General features: G+C 43.6%; 1 protein-coding gene across 1 annotated transcript in view; it reads left to right on the top strand.

Moving 5' to 3' along the window:
- Positions 1 to 19,990, top strand: part of POU2F3 (POU class 2 homeobox 3) — an 82,401-nt gene that overhangs the window by 44,894 nt on the left and 17,517 nt on the right. The window contains exons 4-5 of the mRNA XM_087703784.1: positions 14,190 to 14,294; positions 17,393 to 17,495. Of these exons, the coding sequence (XP_087559910.1) occupies positions 14,190 to 14,294; positions 17,393 to 17,495 (208 nt within the window). The remainder of the gene's footprint in view (positions 1 to 14,189; positions 14,295 to 17,392; positions 17,496 to 19,990) is intronic.

Here is a 19,990-nt window from a genome sequence, read left to right as displayed (position 1 = left end):
CCTAAGGGGGGTAACGTGGGGAAGAGTTGCTTCCATTCCCATTGGCAATTTCTTCTGTAACGTGGAGGCTGCCATGAAGGCTGCCAAAAATTGGTTGAGATCAAACATTGCTGGGATGAGCCTGTAAAAACTTGCCTGGCTGGTGCCCTACATTGGTTTAGCGAATGGCAAGGCTTCCTCTTAAAAACAAGAATACAATCCGAATCGGGCAGGTGATCCAATATCAGGGTGAATTGAACCCTTAATTGCAGGGGTCGTGCCGCAGATGTTGGACAGGCAACAGATGTTGAGCCAAGGCAAAGGATCTTCAACCTTTGGGTTGCCTTGGAAAAGCAGACCTAGTAAGCGAAGCTGAAGAATTTGCTGACGGAACATGGGAGCTGACTCCTCCTTTCCCTTTGAAACCAAATGCGCAGCAAGTGAAACCCAGGGTAGAAACGCCAAGAGAGGATGAAAAATGTTACAGCGGCATCAAAAATGTTAATGCATTTGTTTTGAAACGTCTCTTTGGAAGTAAAGGAGTTGAGCTCCGTTTGAAGCTCCTGGTGTTTTTTTAAAAAACATTTTGATGGTTTCTGAGTCTTGGGCCAGCTCTGTCCTCATTTCCCGATCATGCACCGGTTCTTGAAACATTTTTATCCTCTGGCTGGTGTCCACTTTGATGGTGTTGAACCTCTTGCTGATACTCAACGGAAGAGTTAAGTCTATGATTTAAAGGTAAAGGTTCCCCTCGCACATATGTGCTAGTCATTCCCATCTCTTAAGGGCGGTGCTCATCTCCGTTTCAAAGCCGAAGAGCCAGCGCTGTCCGAAGACATCTCTGTGGTCATGTGGCCAGCAAGACTCAACATTGAAGGTGCACGGAACACTGTTACCTTCCCACCAAAGGTGGTTCCTATTTTTCTACTTGCATTTTTTTACATGCTTTCAAACTGCTAGGCTGGCAGAAGCTGGGACAAGTAACGGGAACTCACTCTGTTACACGGCGCTAGGGATTCGAACCGCCGAATTGCCGAACTTTCTGATTGACAAGCTTGGCGTCTTAGCCACTGAGCCGCCGCGTCCCCTAATTAGAAGGTCCAAAACTTAATCCAGAGGGTGGTATCACAGCCGAAGTGAGTTCAGTCTCTGCAAACCAATGAAGTTTACTCATGGTTGAAGGATTGGGTCATTCATCTGCTCTCTATCCCCTGGAAGAAAAACCATACAACCAACATTGTTTTAACAACTCGTGATTCTCCATCTCCAAACCAAACGACAATCCACATCTATCGTATTAAGAAACCATGGCATGTATTTCATTGCCTACACAACAAAGATGTTAAGTTGGGTTGGGCTGGGTGGAAAAGAGCAGCCTCTCTCTCTCCCAGTTCTTGGCTTTGGAAAGATCTCCAGATAAAGGCCAGCTGCAATGGCCTGAGGAAAAGAGCCATGTGCATGGGAATGTGCTAATCAAGAGCATGAGATGCTTTTGGGGAGACCTTTCTTCTGGGGCCACCCAAAGCTAAAACTGAGAAACCTAACAGAGTTGGAAGAGATCCTGGTGGTCTTCTAGTCCAACCCCCGGCTCAAGCAGGAGACTCTATATCATTTCAGACAAAATGGGTTGTCCAATCTCTTCTTGAAAACCTCCAACGATGAAGCATCACAACTTCTACAGATTAATTGTTCTAATTGTCCGGGACTTTCTCCTTAGTTCTAGGTTGCTTCTCTCCTTGATTGTTGCTTCCATCTGTTGCTTCTTGTTCTGCTTTCAGGTGCTTTGGAGAATAGCTTGACTGCCTCTTCTTTGGGGCAGCCCCTGAGATATTGGAGCACCGCTATCATGTCACTCCTAATCCTTCCTTCCTTCTCAGTTTTTCTTCTCGGTTGCCCCATACATTCCTTCTCAGTTCTCTTCTTGGGCCAAGTTCCTGCCCTTGTCCAAAAGTCCAGTTAGAACCTCCAGACTTCAGAAGAAAGAAAGCGGAAAATATGTCACTGTTGAAGGACCCATCACAAGTCTACATGGAGTGTTGCAGGACACATATAAAGCAAACAAATCACATTTGCCCCAAAACATTCTCTACGGTGGCCTGTATTATGGTATCCATCATCCCCAGATGGTGCAGGATAAAAATTCTACATCCTGTGATAAAGATTGTCCTAAGAGAATGTTGATTACGTTGACGTACCATGTTTCCCCAAAAAAGTTCTATTGACTCCTGAAATAAGTATTTGGCCTTATTTTTGAGGAGGTCTTCTTATTTTTGAGGTACAGGAAGTGGCGAGCATGGTCACCTCATGGCTGCTGCTGTGTTGCAAGATTTTCAAGGAGGACTTATTTTGGGGGGAGGGCTTATTTTAGTGCATGCACTCAAAAGCCCAATTGGGCTTATTATCCAGGGAGGTCTTATTTTCAGGGAAACAGGGTAGTATTTTCATTGGGCTTCTATTACATTTCCTTCACTGAATATTTAACAGCATAATAGAAAAAAATAACTTATGGAAAATACCTTCTTTTTGGAGACAGGTTAGGAAGCCAAACACTTACTCATTCCCCTTCATTTTGTCACATTTTTATTGTACCAACAGAAAAGTTTTATTTGTAACTCAGATTTGAACCCTAGGTTCCTTGGTGCTCTCTGAGCTTGGTTGTTTTCTTACAAATGTTTTATTACCCAACTAGGTAACTTCTTCAGGGATTAAATAGAGTTGGCTCTCTGCCCCACTCCCTTCTATCCCTGATGATGTTACCTAGTTGGGTAATGAAACCTCTTCAAGAAAACAACCAAGCTCAGAAAGCACCACCGATCCCGCAATTCTCTCTGGTTTTCTGCTATGACAAATTAGGGTTCATTTTACTTGGGTAGCATTGTCATACACAACCTGATTTGGTGGCGTAGAATCACAAAGGCAAACCAGAGTGAGGATGGTATCTTGAGAATTGGGCTCAACGGAACACCCTAAGCCCATTTGTCAAGCTAACTGAGTCCCAAGTGGGAACAATGCACAGAGGCAGGAATATTGGCAGAAATATTCCCTTATGTTGCAATTTCATCTTATTTCTACCAGATTGCGGATTACGCGATAGCAGGTTGGATTTCTCTACTCCTCATCTGGTCTCATCTATTTTTGGCATTTGCTAAACCTTGATCGCTGTGCAAGTTAACACACGTAACAATAGCATGGCTGTTCGTATGCATAAGCTAGGACGGTTTGACAAGGATGGTGCCTATATGAGCTTCCAAATCTTTGGAAAAAACATGCACAGATCGAAACAGGTTTGGGGGAGATAATATGTTGGCCAGTGAGAAAGTTTTGTGCAAAAAAAGCAATGAAGACAAGGTCAACAAAGCTTTGGAGAATCTTCAAATCATGACTAAGGAGGTGAGTGTGAATGTCGGAAGGGAAAGAAGGCGAGGGAGAATCTCCTTAGGGAAGTGAAACCATGGTGTAGATTTACATGGTGTAGATTTACCATGTAAGAAGGCATTAAGAGTTGTTAACCTAATTTTGCGAAGCTTCTTTTCCAGTAACATTGCACTGCTAACTAGGGCATACAAAACCTTTGCCAGACCAATCCTCGAATACAGCTCGTCTGCCTGGAATCCACACTGTATATCGGACATTAATACGATTGAGCATGTCCAGAGGTATTTCACAAGAAGAGTCCTTCACTCCTCTGCTCACAACAGAATCCCTTAGGCCACCAGGCTCAAAATCGTGGGCTTGGACAACCTAGAACTGCACCATCTATGGTCTGACCTAAGCATAGTACACAGAATTGTCTACTACAATGTCCTACCTGTCAACAACTTTTTCAGCTTCAACCACAATAATAGGCAAACAATCGATACAAACTCAAGGTCAACCGCTCGAAACTCGATTGCAGAAAATATGACTTCAGCAACAGAGTGGTCAATGCCTGGAATGCTCTACCTGACTCCATTGTTACTTCCTCTAACCCCCCATAACTTCAGCCTTAAACTGTCTTCCGTGGACCTCACCCCACTCCTAAGAGGTCCGTAAAGGGGGCGCGCATAAACGCGCCAGCGTGCCTACCGTCCCTGTCCTACGGTCCCCATTTATTTGTATTTATTTCTTTCATTCATGACCACCTTTATATTTATACCTGCTACCTTTTAAATGTTTGACAAACTAATAAATTCAAATCAATACAAATATTTATTTGTATTTAAGTGCACCATTTGTGGTGGTGCGGGTCCACCACTAACCAACTTAAGGAACGTTGAGTTCCTGCAGAGAAGAGGAACACAGTGGTGGTTGCGGGTGTCAAAATTGTAACCCTCTCCAAAGCATTTGAATCAGAATTTCAACAGGTCTTTCATTCTCCAAAAAGAAAAGTTAAGCAAGATGTTGACGAGAAGGCAGCGTAAATAAGACTTCTCAAGTTGGTTTGACAGGTCTGGAGGCATCTGCCTACTTTTGGCTATCTACACCTGTTATCAGTGTAGTTCTCCTCAGCCCTCCCCTCTCGAGCCTGGCCAGGCATTGCTCCTGTTCCCGTAACTGGTTGAAGGTGACGCCGAACTTCACACAGCTGGGTTGGTCCCATGTTCTTCCTGAGCTCCTCTGGTTGCCAAAAGTTTGCGGATCGCTTACAAAGAGGACTTCTTCCCCTCCGATTATGATTAGTTTGTATTCTGTCGATTTCACCTTTTTGCTAAGGACGAGCTGGAGCGGTAATTACAGGCAGGTTGGGAGATGTTCTCCCTTCGTAATTCTTGTGAAATGTTTATGAAACACCTTCCTCAAACGAGTTATGCAAGTTGGCTTTGATCATCTTCCATCTCGCTCCATCTGTTGTTCCAGGAGCTGTTGATGGCTGTGGTTTTCTCCCATTCGCTTGGACACGTTTTAGAGTGACCCAAGGAATCTATGCGTCTTCCCTACCTGGTAGCCTCCATAGATAGGTTGGACCTCAATGTCCATCATTCCCAACCAATACCTCCATGCAACTTTTAGCGTGTGTGTGTCTGTGCTTGCACATTGCTAAGATGTCTGTTTTTATCCTTGTGGAGCAATAGAGCTTTTATTAACATTACTTTATTGGGACATGGTGGCTCAGTGGCTAAGACGCTGAGCTTGTTGATCAGAAAGGCTGGCAGTTTGGTGATTTGAATCCCTAGCGCTGCGTAACGGAGGGAGCTCCCATTACTTGTCCCAGCTAGCAGTTCGAAAGCAGGTAAAAATGCAAGTAGAAAAATAGGAGCCACCTTTGGTGGGAAGGTAACAGTGTTCCGTGCTCCTTCGGCGTTTAGTCATGCCGGCCACATGACCACGGAGACGTCTTTGGACAGCGCTGGCTCTTGGCTTTGAAACAGAGATGAGCACCGCCCCCTAGAGTCGGGAACGACTAGCACATATGTGCGAGGGGAACCTTTTACCTTTACCTTAAGATTACTTTTCCCCAAGATTAAGGGGACTATGTCTTTATGACTTCATTCGCTTCGAGTGGAATAGAAAATGTCGCAGAGAAAAAGAGGAATATTTTTTCCCCAGATTTAAGAAAAATGTAGATAATCAAAAGAAACAGATCCTTTCTCAAGATAAATAACCTATAGGAGTGGTAGAAGCTTGGCATAAATGAATAGAAAGAATTGATGGAAATTTCTATCGCCTGTAACAATCATCTCCTACGTGACAATTTTTCCAGAACAACTAGAGGAGAAATTTGTTGGTTGGAAATTTCATCCCGTGTTTTCTTCCGTTTGGGTTGACCCTGCTGTTTAAACCAAGTCATTCTGGTTTGTAAGCACTTAGGAAAGGGATTGCTCTCCAGCCTCCGATATCAAGCTTTATTTTTTTCTAAAACAAGACATTTAAAGAGATGTAAATTAGGTTCATAACCATCCTAATTACTATAAAAGATTATCTGGTTAATAAGCCACAACACAAATTACATTTTAATGAGTTTATTGCATGAGAAATCAACGTGAATTTGGAACTAAATTCTTCCGCACACCACCACAGTTAATTGGGTCCAGTTTACCATCTAAAATAAGTCTCAAACTAACTCGGGCTAAGCAACGTGAGGATCTTCTGAATGTGGAAACATAATCTGGGCCAGAACCCTGGCCTATCTAGCCCAGTAGTCTCTTCTCACAGAGGCCAACGAAATGCACCAGGAGGCTCCTTAATCTTCTAGTTGATGGTTTTCAGAGGGAGCCCCATTGACCCCAGGGTTAGTAGCCATTGATTTTGAAACCACGATTTAGGAAAATTTCTAACTAGCCCACCCTTGGATATTCACCAAGCCAGTCTTGTTTTAATTGTGGTTTATGGCACACCCAATTGGCAGGATTCATACCATATGCCTAGTGTTTGGCTTAGCATGATTGATATATAGACTGTATTCCTTTCTTCTTCTTCTTCTTCTTCTTCTTCTTCTTCTTCTTCTTCTTCTTCTTCTTCTTCTTCTTCTTCTTCTTCCTCCTCCTCCTCCTCCTCCTCCTCCTCTTCTTCTTCTTCTTTTCCTCCTCCTCCTCCTCCTCCTCCTCCTCCTTCTCCTTCTCCTCTTCCTTCTTCTCTGTGACGGTAGTTAGCAAGATGGAAACTTGGCCACAAGGTAAGATGAACATTATGAAAATCCATTTATAGAGGACTTACCGCAATTCCTCCAAACTGAAAGGGATAGGTTTAAGAGCTGATAATATTGGGGATAGGAGGTTATGGGACAGGAACAAGGGATCAAGAGAGATCAAGAGAGCAAAAATACATCACCTGAGATACATCAGAGAAGGAAGATTTGCATTCAGTCAGGGGACAATTCCATTACCCAGACTTTTGAGTAAATAATCCTATGGATGAGTCTTTATCATGCATGACTTTAAGCTGCTTCCAGATATGTTAAATCAGTTCTGCTACCTGCCAGAATCTTTCTTGATTTCTTTTTCTGTTGAGTAAGGTTCTACCCTCCTTCTCCAATGATGATGGTGCCATCATCTCAACTCAACTGGGTTCTTCTACACCACCAAAGCTTTTAATGCTCTGCGCACAATGTGTCTTTACATTTTGTGTTAATGACTAGTTTCGTTCGTGGTTCAGAAAGCCATTCTTGGTGGGTTTCCTTTCCATTCCCCTGGAGCCTATCCTGAAATATCCTATGTTAGTTGAACCCACTAGTTGAAAAGGGACGTTGTGGCTCAGTGGCTAAGATGCTGAGCTTGTCGATCAGAAAGGTCAGCAGTTTGGCAGTTCGAATCCCTAGCGTTGCCTAGCAGAGTGAGCTCCCGTTACTTGTCCCAGCTTCTGCCAACCTAGCAGTTCGAAAGCACGTAAAAAATGCAAGTGGAAAAATAGGAACCATCTTTGGTGGGAAGCTTTCCGTGCGCCTTCGGGCATTGAGTCATGCCGGCCACATGACCACGGAGATGTCTTCGGACAGCATTGGCTCTTTGGCTTTGAAACAGAGATGAGCACCATCCCCTAGAGTCTGGAACAACTAGCACATATGTGCAAGGGGAACCTTTAGTTGAACCTTAGTTGAACCCCCAGGAGAAAATTCCACAAATTTAGTTGGCCTCCTCTTTAGCAGCTACAAAGATGAGGACATTTCTGTAATTTCCACATCTTCAGAGATTTATTAAAAGCCAAGGGCCACCAATTTACAATCATCCTACTTCCCGCTTCCCTCTGTTTTTCTACGGTGAAATATTCCAAGGCTGACATGGAAGGAACGTTTGAATCACCTCTTCTCCTTTCACAGCTCAGTTGATCTGACTAACAGATTTTAAGTCTTGGATTTCAGGAAGCTTAACATGGTTTGGGACTTTGTTTTGCTAATCTGCATCCGGATTTTCTTATGGATCTGCATATGCAACTGGGGTTTTGCTCAAAAGATTGGCTCTGAATCTCAACCTGGTGTGGTTTAGTTGCCTTTGGAATTGATTGGTGGCAGGTGGGGAGCAAACCTTGGAGAAACGTGGAGAGCAGGCGGAGCCAATGCGAAGTTCTCAAGATGAGTTGGGGTTCTCCATGGACACACTGCACCTTAGGAAAGGGGCAGCAATTCAACACTTCAAAGGCATTGAGGTGCCCATCTTGATTTGGCTTGGCTTTGCAATGCCAGCCTTACCTTATTTTTCCCATGTTGTTCAGAGCCAAGATTCAACACGCCCATATTGCTTCTTGGAGCGCTTCCAAACTCTTCTCTTTTGGCAGCAGGGAAAAAAAAATGATTTCACTTTGGAAAAGTCTTTCGTGCCTTCCACACTCCAGGCCATCGGACTCTCTTGTTCCCAGGGAAAGGAGAAAGTACTTTTTTCGGAACCGCCTCCTCCTTCTTCTTCCTCCTCCTCCTCTTTCTCCTCCTTCTCCTCCTCTTTCTCCTTCTTCTTCTTCTCCTCCTCTTCTCTCTCCCTCTCCCTTTCTCCCACCCCCCTCTCGCATTACCTGCTGGATATTTGGGAGAATTGGTTTAACGGAGCTGGCCTTGAAAGGACCACATGTATCTTCAGCCAGATCCTTTGGTCCTTCAGGAGTTGTGGCCGCAGAGAAGGCCCAATTATTTGTGATGCAAGAACATTCCTGGCAATGTGCTGAGAAAGAACAAGGGATAAGAGGTATAACTTTTCTTGTTATCCATAGTCCAGGGAGAGGGCTTCCTCCTCTTCCTTCTCCTCTTCCTCCTCTTCCTCCTCCTCTTCCTCCTCCTCATCTTCTTCTTCTCCTCCTCCTCCTCCTCCTCCTCCCCCCCTCTCAAATACCCAGCTGTGTTGATGGGTAACAAAAGATCTCATAAGGTTGGGTGAGAAAAGATCTCATAATGTTAGAAAAATGTCCGAATGATAGTAGCACTTGAGCAGCAGAATCAGTCGCAAGGGAGAGGAATCCGTGTTTTTCTCGTAACAATCTCGTCTCAGAGGTGTTTTAATTTGCATTTGTGCCCTGCCCTAGAGACCATGAGTGAAGGTCAGTATGCTGCAACTCCATACAAGCAGTCAGAGTAAGAGGATAACAGAGCTGGAAGGGACCTTGGAGGTCTTCTAGTCCAACCCGCTGCTCAAGCAGGAAATCCTATTCCATTTCAGACAAATGGCTGTCCAATCTTTGCTTGAAAACCTCCAGTGATGAAGCATTCTCTTTCCTATTTTTCTTTCTCTTTCTTTCTCCTCTGTCTCTTTCTCTTTCTTTCTTTCTTTCTTTCTTTCCTTTTTATCCTCTTTCTCTTTTTCTTTCTTTCTTTCCTTTCTTTCTCCTTTCTCTTTCTTTTTTCTCCTTTCTTTTTCTTTCTCCTCTTTCTCTTTTTCTTTCTCCTTTCTTTCTCCTTTCTTATTCTTTCTCTCCTCGTTTTCTTTTTTTCACCTTTTCTCTTTCTTTATCTCCTATCTTTTTCTTTCTCCTCTTTCTCTTTTTCTTTCTTTCTTTCCTTTCTTTCTCCTTTCTCATTCTTTCTTTCTCCTCTTTCTCTTTCTTTCACCTTTTCACTTTCTTTCTCCTTTCTTTTTCTTTCTCTTTCTTTCTCCTTTCTCCTTTCTCATTCTTTCTTTCTCTTTCTCTTTATTTCACCTTTTCTCTTTCTTTCTTTCTCTCCTTTCTTTTTATTTCTCCTCTTTCTCTTTTTCTTTCTTTCTATCTTTCCTTTTTCTCCTCTTTCTCTTTTTCTTTCTTTCTTTCATTTCTTTCTCCTTTCTCATTCTATCTTTCTCCTCTTTCTCTTTCTTTCATCTTTTCTTTCTTTCTTTTTCTCCTTTCTTTTTCTTTCTTACCTTTCTCTTTTTCTTTCTCTTTCTTTCTCCTCTCTCATTCTTTCTTTCTGTCTCCTCTTTCTCTCTTTCTTTCTCCTCTATCTCTTTCTTTCTCTTTCTCTCCTGCAATGTATCCTCCCTGCCATAAAAGCGCTTGTCTCCATATTTTACAGGCTTGTTGTTTTTTTAGCATGCTGAACACTGCAGCCAAATCCCTGATAGAATTTAATTATATGTTGTTGTTGTTGTTTGCCAATGGTCTATCAAAACTCTTCTCGCCCTCTGCTGGTCTTGGGGTTTATTGCACTGATGGCATTGGAGATGCTTTTTCTTTGTTTTGGGGGGAAGATTTTTTTACTCTTCCAGAGCGCCAGATTTCACAGCACACTTTTTCAGAGAGATGGAGCCCGATGGCAGGAGGCAGGCCTGCCCTGGAATTTGGACAAATGATTTGGGGTTTTTTCCCCTTGCATCATCCCTCCCAAGAACACGTGTCTCACTGGATGGATTTGAAATCTAGTATATAATTCTTATGCGTTTGGGCTGTTTTATTCAGTGTCAATCTGAACTATAAGCCTTTTTCTTTCTTTCTTTTCTCTGACAGTTGTGTAACTTTGCTAAAGTTGTTTGGATAAAAGCACACTTGTCCTTTGCTTCCAAATGTATGTTAGCTTGCAACGATGGGTCAGGAAGCCACTGGAAAGTGTGCTTGGATGTAGGATGAGTGTGTTTTTAATGTACACTGAGAGCTTAGGCACCAAAGACAAATTCCTTGTGTGTCCAATTGCACTTCTCTGTTTATTCCAATTTCTCTTCTCTTCCCTTCTCCATATTCTATTCTATTATTCTATTCTATTCTGATCTATTATTCTATTCTATTCTCTATTTATTGCAATTTCTCTTCTCTTCCCTTCCCTTCTCCATATTCTATTCTATTATTCTTTTCTATTCTATTCTATTCTATTCTGATCTATTTTTCTATTCTCCATTTATTCCAATTTCTCTTCTCTTCCCTTCCCTTCTCCATATTCTATTCTATTATTCTATTCTATTCCATTCTGATCTATTATTCTATTCTATTCTCCATTTATTCCAATTTACCTTCTTTTCCCTTCCCTTCTCCATATTCTGTTCTATTCTATTCTATTCTCTATTTATTCCATTTTCCCTTCTCTTCCCTTCCATTCTCCATATTCTATTTTATTCTCTTCCCTTCCATTCTATGATTATATTTTTTTATCAAAAAGGCATGTGTGCCTTCTCTCCCAGGTGGCTGATCCAGATTGAATATTGAATAATAATTGTATAATAACAAAAAATGCATTTACCACCACCACCACCCAAAAAAACCCCAGTGAAACACAATTTGGGCAGTGGTCATTTTAGGTGAATAAATGACCTTTCCGCGTATTCTAGGTGAATAAAAGTTCTTTCCGCCGATTACAAATGCATACATCTCAAACAGGACTCAGAATCAAGCTGAATATAATGAACAATCCCGTCTAGAAAGGATGACTTTGCAATTTGCTGAAAGGGAGGAGGGCTGCGTGTTTCATCTTTTACCCTTTTGCAATGATGGATAAACTTGCTGAGTTCTGCTGACTCAGAACGACTGAAGAAAATTATCCTAGATTAATGATGGGAGAGAAAATAAATGATGATCAGGGCCAGGGGCCAAGTCGAAAGAGCTTGGGAGCAGGAGGATCTGATCACAAAGTCCTTTAATCACATCAAACCATTCCGTTATTCTTTTTGGACGAAGCAGGTTCATTAATCAGTTCAGACAAGCTGAAGATTTGATTTAATAATTGTGTTTACCTAGTTTTCCATTTCTTTAGCAGAACTTGTTCCATTGTCTTATGTCTTTTTATTTATATTTTATTGGTAAAAAAGATGTTGAGACTCTAGAAAGAGTGCAGAGATGAGCAACCAGGATGATTAGGAGACTGGAGGCTAAAACATACAATGAACAGTTGCAGGAACTGGGCATGGGTAGTCTAGTGAAGTGAAGGACCAGGGGAGACAGGCAATCTTCCAATATTGGAGGGGCTGCCACAGAGAGGAGGGGGTCTATTCTGCAAAACACCTAAAAGCCAGACAAGAAATAATGGATGGAAACTGGCCAAGGAGAGATTCAACCTGGAAATAAGGGGGAATTTTCCGACAGGGAGAACAATCAACCAATGGAACAGAAGTTGCCTTCAGAAGTTGTGGGAGCTTCATCACTGGAGGCTTTCAAGAAGAGTCTGGACTGCCATCTGTCAGAAATGGTGCAAGGTCTCCTGCCGAGGTAGCGCAGTGGTTAGGGTGCAGTACTGCAGGCCACTTCAGCTGACTGCTATCTGCAGTTCAGCGGTTCAAATCTCACCGGCTCAAGGTTGACTCAGCCTTCCATCCTTCCGAGGTGGGTGAAATGAGGACCCAGACTGTGGGGGCGATATGCTGACTCCGTAAACCGCTTAGAGAGGGCTGAAAGCCCTATGAAGCGGTATATAAGTCTAACTGCTATTGCTATTGCTGTGGTGGAGGGAAGGACTACGTGACCTCCAATGTCCCTTCCAACTCTATTATCTGCATTTCTGACATTTCTGAATATTTCAGAATATTTTATATGCAAAGGTTTGCTTGTGACTGTGCGTTTTTATTCTTTTGGCTGTTTTTAAGCCATCGTTGGGTGGGGAGAATTCTAAGTGGTCTCATCAAACCTTTCAATTGAAAATACTAAATTGAAGAGCTTTTTACATTTGCTCCAGAATGCACTTTGGTACACTAAAGAAATACACATCCTATAAAAAGCCAGAATATTCTCACTTGAGTCAAGAGTTCCCTCAAAATAATCAGAAAACGTTTGGAAACTCATTACATAGATAGGAAACACTTAGTTGGCCACAAGAAGTATGCGCCAGCAAAATAACAGCCCTTTCATTTAGAATGAGATGTAGACTTTTATCAACAACTGTTTCATTAGGCCAGACCTCCAGACAGGATATAGAGGTGCAATCCTCGCTATTTATCCTCTTAGATGGTTTTGATGATGGTTTTATTGTGTAATTACTGTTTTAAGGTTTAAGTGGATGATTGTTTAATTGAGCTTTCAACTCGTTTGTTCGGTCCTTGGCTTCACTGCTGCTTGCCTTGAGCACCATGTGCTTAGGTAGAATGACAAGAGAAAATGCTGTGAGCAGAGAAACAAGCTTGATGGCATCTTAAAGGCTCACCCATTTTAAAAATCGCTTTGTTCTTTTCGTTCTTTAAGGCACCACAAACATCTGAGCCAGGTTTTGCTGCAGGAGACTAACTTTGTTTCTCCTTTTGTGTCATTCATCTTCAGCCAGGCTGATTGTTGTTGTTGTAAGTTGCAAAGTCATGTCCGGCCCATCGCAACCCCATGGACAATGTTCCTCCAGGCCTTCCTGTCCTCTACCATCCTCTGGAGTCAGTGGTGGGTTTCAAAAAATTTTGGAAGCTCTTCTGTAGGTGTGGCCTGCTTTCCGGGTCCACTTGTGGAACCTCTTCTAACCGGTTCGGTAGATTTGACGAACCGGTTCTACCGAATAGGTGCGAACTGGTAGGAACCCACCTATATCTGGAGTCCATCTAAACTCATGCCTACTGCTTTGGTGACTCCCATCCATTCCACCTCATTCTCTGTCGTCCCCTTCTTCTTTTGCCCTCCATCTTTCCCAGCATGAGGCTCTTCTCCAGGGAGTCCTTCTTCCTTCTCATTAGGTGGCCAAAGGATTTGAGTTCAACCAGGCTAGAGTAAGTCAAAAGAGGAGTACCTTCTCCTCCATGATGCTAGTTGAAGACATCTTGCTCCTTTATGGGATAGAGCCAAGTTCTGATCATTCTGGTTGTTCTTTTCCTTCTCCAGAAGAATCCAAAAAAAGTAAAATTTTAACTACATGGATTCTTCCAAGAAAAATGTGTAGGACGTAAGAGAATGGTTGAAGAAACCAATGCAGGGGAAGGCAATTTGAGAAACTGCACCAATCTTCTTGTTGTATATAAACAGTTTCTGGTTCCAGTTTATCTCAGTTCTCTATCTATTGTTCAATGATAATTAGTCATAGATATCATCCAATATCAAGGACAAACCAACTGAGTATGAAAAATGCCCTTTCTGAGCCAACTGGTAGTAAACCAGTTAGAAACCCACCATTTTAAAAGCCATTTTAGAAGCCATTTTAAGACAGTACAGTAGAATACATTTTAAGGCACAACAGGCTGTATCTCAACAGAACACACACACCGAGGGGTGTTGGGGTATCTTACCCGCAACAATATTTGTTTCCAGAGAGTAAGTCATCTGTGTACCGAGTTTGGTTGAAATTGCTCGAGGCGTTCAAGAGTTATGCTGGAACACACACACATACACACACACACACACACACACACACAAAACCATTTTTATATATTTTATATAGATTTGATGCTTGTCAGATATGTTCAGTGTTGGTTTCTTTTCATTGTGGTTTCTTTTGCTCTCCCTTGCAGATTAAAACAGAGGACCTCAGTGAGTCCTTGCAAACATCCCTCTCTTCCAGATCAAGTCACCTAGCCCAGGGATCTCCCATGATGCCTGGAGGGCAAATTCCTGGGGTAAGAGATACCACTCTTCACACATTCAAGCACAGATGGCAAGTTCAAGAATAGGAGGGTTGCCTAGGAGGCAGGGGTGAAATTCAGCAGGTTCTCACAGGCTCTGGAGAACCGGTAGCGGAAATTTTGAGTAGTTCGAAGAACCAGAAAATATCACTTCTGGCTGGCCCCAGAGTGGAGAGGGAATGGAGATTGTGCAATATCCTTCCCCTGGAGTGGGGAGGGAATTGGGATTTTGCAGTATCCTTCTCCTGGAGTGGGGTGGGAGTGGAGATTTTGCAGTATCCTTCCCCTGGAGTGGGGAGGGAATGAGGATTTTGCAGTATCCTTCCCCTGGAGTGGGGAGGGAATGGAGATTTTACAGTATCCTTCTCCTGGAGTGGGGAGGGAATGGAGATTTTGCAGTAACCTTCCCCTGGAGCGGGGAGGGAATGGAGATTTTACAGTATCCTTCCCCTGGAGTGGGGATGGAATGGAGATTTTGCAGCATCCTTGCCCTGCCACGCCCACCAAGCCACACCCTGAGAACCGGTAGTAAAAAAGTTTGAATCTCACCACTGCTAGGAGGGCTTTTCTGAAGGCCCTTGGATCACTTCATTCAGAGATAGTTCAACTCTGATCCATGGTTGAATGAAATCGGTTGGGTCGTCTTAACATGGATTGCAGGAAGGACATTCTGCTTATATCAATAGAGGAAAATGTCTAGTTATGGAATCTTTCCTTCAGGATTTGTAGGCTAAGAAGGGTTGTCTCAAGGTTTCAACTGAGCTGAAGAAGCTTCTTGGATGAGAAGCAAAATGTCTTCTGGGGAAAACCAAAAAAGTTCATTTGCTTTTGGAAAAAGCACCTTTGGGGCAACCATGACCTGGATGGCTGAGAATCTCCATAGATATTCAGCTATGCAATTAAGGGGAGTTTATATGCATGGCCTGGAGTGTGTGTGTGTGTGTGTGTGTGTGTGTGTGTGTGTTATTTGTGCTGATAAATAAATAAAGGGAGACTAGTATAGATCTATTTCAAGCTATTTAGCTCTCATCAGCTAGCCATACCCTTACTGGGATTCGAACCTGGGCTATATTACATATTAGGCAGACGTCTTAGCCATTAAGCCACAGGCTCTGATCCGTTATCAGCTGAGCCAGGGAGAAAGGTATATATTTAAAGTCACAACCCCTGGTATGCCCCAATTATGGGAGGAAGCTTAGAGCAGTTCAATTAGTGACCCTACGACTGTCACTAGAAACAGTGGCCAACAATCATTTTTCACACGACCGTTGCACCAATCCCATGGTCAGATTCAGATACTTGGCAACTCATCTTGATGGCCTTTGCAACATCCCCATGGCCACGTGATCAAAATTAAAGCCGGCTTGGCCACTGGTTCATATTTATGACCGTCGCAGTGTCCCCAGGATCACACGATCCCCTTTTGCAACCTTCTGATGAGCAGAGTCGATTCATTTAGCAACCGTGTGACTAGCTAATCATAATAATTCTTTGTGGTCAGGGCACAACGGAGGTACAATGAGATGGGTTATTGATACGTACAATGAGAATGACACCTGGAGCAGTTTTTATGGCAAGGCAGGTCGTAGAATAAGACAAACTTCCAATAACAACCATCTCGCTTGGCAATTATAAAAATTTCAATTGTGGTCGTAAGTCGAGGTGTGCCTGTACAACCTGAAAGAAACTATAATGTGTCCTAACGTTTGAGCAATGGGCCACCTTTTCTGCTCCAAGATCTTATTGCCTTGGGAGACTTTTTGTGGAAAGAGGACACTCCCACCCCCCAAACAGGGCGGGAGCAGAGAACTAAATTTAGTCTGCTTTGATTTATATTTAAATTTAATTAAAACCGAGGAAAGGTGATTAGTCTCCAGTCATGCTTAATAATGCCTTCATATTTCCACTCCTGATGGCACATTAGGAATCACAGTTTGGGCCACACCTTCTGGGAAAAGACACATCAATACAGAAGCCCAGGCATTCGGGCAAAGAGCATCGCTGATTTTTGTTTTTTGACTTTTGGGCAATTCAGCCAGTTCACACCTATTCAGGAAAACCAGTTGTTAACTTTCTAAGCAGTTGGGAGAACTGGATGTTGGAAGAAATCTCCTTTTATTTTTTCCCCACTTTACAGGCTAATCTTGTAAGGAAGGCAGGAAGGAAACATTCTGGTGTTGTTTCTAGCCTCATCTCTATTGCCCTGCCTACAGAAACTGCCTCTCCGGTTAATCCTTATCACATTGTAACAACTAAGGTGAAGCGCCCATCGACCTGAGTGATGTTGAGTTGGCTATGCCCACATGGTCACATGACCACCGAGCCACGCCTACCCAGTTGGTCATTAGGGCAGAGAACTGGTTGTTAAATTACATGAATCCCACCACTGCTTTTGGGCATTGTGTGAATCTGGTTGGGAAGAAGGGGTTATCCCCCCACAAAAAAGACCTTAGCTAAACAAACAATGTCTTAGTATAATGAGAGCTGTACGGCCTTGGTCTCCCAGTGTTGATCCTCAAGTTAAAAGCGAGGTGACCATGGGCACCTCCACTAGACCGATTAGATCACACAGATTAGGCCTCCTCCGAATTCCATCCGCTGGCCAGTGTCGACTGGCGGCTACCCGGAGGAGAGCCTTCTCTGTGGCTGCTCCGACCCTCTGGAACGAACTCCCCGTGGAGATTCGAACCCTCACCACCCTCCAGGCCTTCCGCAAAGCCCTTAAAACCTGGCTGTTCCGACAGGCCTGGGGCTAAAGAGCTGTTGCCCCCGTCTTGAATGGTATGACTGTTGTGTTTTTAAATTATGCATTGTTATGTTTTGTTTTATTTTTTTGTCTGTACCCCCTTCCCTGATTTGAATTGTGAGCCGCCTTGAGTCCCCTTCGGGGGGAAAGGGCAGCATACAAATATAATAAATCAATCAATCAAATCAATCAATCACACATTTGCAAACGTGTTGTTCTTTAAGAAAGGGGAAGAGGAGAAAGTGGAGAGCAGGAGAGGGTGTATCTGCACCAGAAGTTGCCCAGTGATGGGCTGGCTGTAAAAAGGTTGTCGTAGTAGTATCTGACTTGTCTTCTTCTCCCACAGAATGTGAATTCTCTTCATACTTTGCAGCAACTCGTCCAAGTCCCAGGGCCAATGCAGTCTGTCCCACTCTTCTTGCTTTCTCAAGGGCCAGCAGGACAACAAGGTAAGGTGAACATCTCAAGATGTTTGGTTGGTTGTCTAACAATGTCTGTGTCTGATGTCTATAAGGGTTCCACCACAAAACCGCGAAGCCCTTATCCGCGCCGACATAAGTGCGGAGGCAAATCCGCGCCGTCCGAAGCGCTAAGGAAAACGCGACCCTACCGCGATGACATAACCGCGGAGGGCAAATCCGCGCCTTCCGAAGCACTCTAAACCTAACCCTAACCCTAACCCTAACCCTAAACCTAACCCTAAACCTAACCCTAAACCTAACCCTAACCCTAACCCTAACCCTAACCCTAAACCTAACCCTAACCCTAACCCTAAACCTAACTTTAACCCTAAACCTAACCCTAAACCTAACCCTAAACCTAACCCTAAAGCAACCCCCTAAACCTAATCCTAACCCTTACCTTAATTTAAATCGGCTTTCTGCCGCCGCGCTGTTTTAAAGCGCCCTTCTGTCGCCGCGCTGTTGTCGTGGCAGTGATGACGCGCGGTGATGACATCACGGCTTTAGCGACACGGTTTTATCACCGCTATTTTGACGAGCGCGGTTTTGTCGTGCCACGATCTATAAGGTCAGTATTTCTCAGCCCTTGGCCACTTTAAGAGGGGTGGACTTCTTAAAGTCTGAGAGTTCAAGTCCAGGCATCTTAGAGTTGCCAAGGTTGAGAAACCCTGGTGTAGATGTATTTATTTTTTTCATCTAGTTTGTCAAACATGTACGAGATAACAGGTATAAGTATAAACATGGACTTGAACAAAGGAAATGAGTACAAGTAAATGAGGACAGTAGGACAGGGACGGAAGGCCCGCTGGTGAGCTTATGCATGCCCGCTTTACGGACCTCTTAGGAATGGGGTGAGGTCCAGGGTAGACAGTTTAAGGTTGAAGTTATGGGGGTTTGAGGATGTAACAATGGAGTCGCATTCCAAGCGTTGACCAGTCTGTTGCTGAAGTCATATTTTCTGCAATCGAGTTTGGAGCAGTTTCCCTTGAGTTTGTATCGATTGTTTGTACTATTGAGGTTGAAGCTTAAGTAGTCATTGACAAGTAGGATGTTGTAGCAGACAATTTTGTGTACTACACTTAGGTCAGGCCTTGATCGGCATAGTTCTAGGTTGTCCAAGCCCAAAATTTCAAACCTGGTGGCATAAGGTATATGCTTATACACACAACATACAAAGATGTTACAACATAGGTGCTGTTCCCTAGTCCTGAGACATATCATCAGTTCCTCAACTACTCAGGAACTACTTCTGGGAGCTCCTTCTCCCTTTTCAGAGGTCTAAGAGTCCAAGGTTTCCTCCAGACAACAGCTGAGCAACCTTCTCCAGGAGACTCTTAATTCTTGCTTCCAAAGCCTTTTGGTCCTTCCAGGAGCTTCCTGGCAGCAGCGAGAAGAAAGTGAGACTTCTGCTCCAGTGATGGTTGCTAGCAGCTTCTTGCTCAATCCTCTCAGGGACTCCTCTGGATTCCAAGAGAACTACACCAGCGAGTTCCCCAGCTCGTTCCATCCACCCTTCAAAAATTTCCCTCAACGTACTATTGCAATTTGTGCCTCAGCAGCAGAATCCTTGGTACCCAGGTAGACACCTTCTACCCAACTTTAATCTCAAGACTACTGAAGGACCTCAAGTTCAAGAAGGTCTTATTTCCATGAGGACAACATTGCCCCCTTAGCCAACCAGATGTTTGGTAACCCAACAACTATTCTTGTTCATCCACTATCAGGTTAGGCAGTGGTGGGTTTCAAAAATTGTTCGAACCTACTCCGTGGGTGTGGCCTCCTTTGTGGGAGTGGCTTGCCGCCCATGTGACCGGATGGGAGTGGCTTGCCGCCCATGTGACCGGATATGAAGATGCCGACGACACTTGTCAGAACCACCTTAAATTACCTCACACACAGCACTGGCATGCATAAGAATAGGATGCAAACTTGTTTTTTAAAAGGCATCTTTGATTTACGTTAAAACAACTTCATCTCACGCAATGTTCTGATTGCACCACAAACGCAGTAGTCATCCTTACCTTCCACAGAGGCACTGAGTTTTATAAATAGGAGCATGATAGTGTAGAATAATCCTATCCAAGGACCAGTGGTGGGTTTCAAAAATGTTTGGAACCTCTTCTGTAGGTGTGGCCTGCTTTCCGGGTCTACTGGTGGAACCTCTTGTAACCGGTTCGGTAGATTTGACGAACCGGTTCTACCGAATAGGTGCGAACTGGTAGGAACCCACCTCTGAGGTTAGGGATGAAGGTGGTTTTTTCATGAACAGATCTGGCATTTCAGAATCCCACTGAGATCAAGAATTTGGGTGAGCCGCCAAAGAGCTCATTTCTCCTGCCCTGAAGTGGCTAGCTCAGCGGCATTTTGTCTCCGGCTTCCTGGTATCTCTGATGACTTTCTAAAAAGCAAAGGGTTTTGGAGTCAAAGTTCAGAACAAGTCTGCTGTGAAGCCTGGAGCCAAAGAGTCACCGTTCCATGAGCCT

Source organism: Thamnophis sirtalis, unplaced genomic scaffold, assembly GCF_051295495.1.
Source record: "Thamnophis sirtalis isolate CommonGarterSnake01/CBP01778 unplaced genomic scaffold, rThaSir2_p1.2 scaffold_2, whole genome shotgun sequence".
Taxonomy (NCBI): Eukaryota; Metazoa; Chordata; class Lepidosauria; order Squamata; family Natricidae; genus Thamnophis; species Thamnophis sirtalis.
This window is presented reverse-complemented; position numbering and strand designations above follow the sequence as displayed.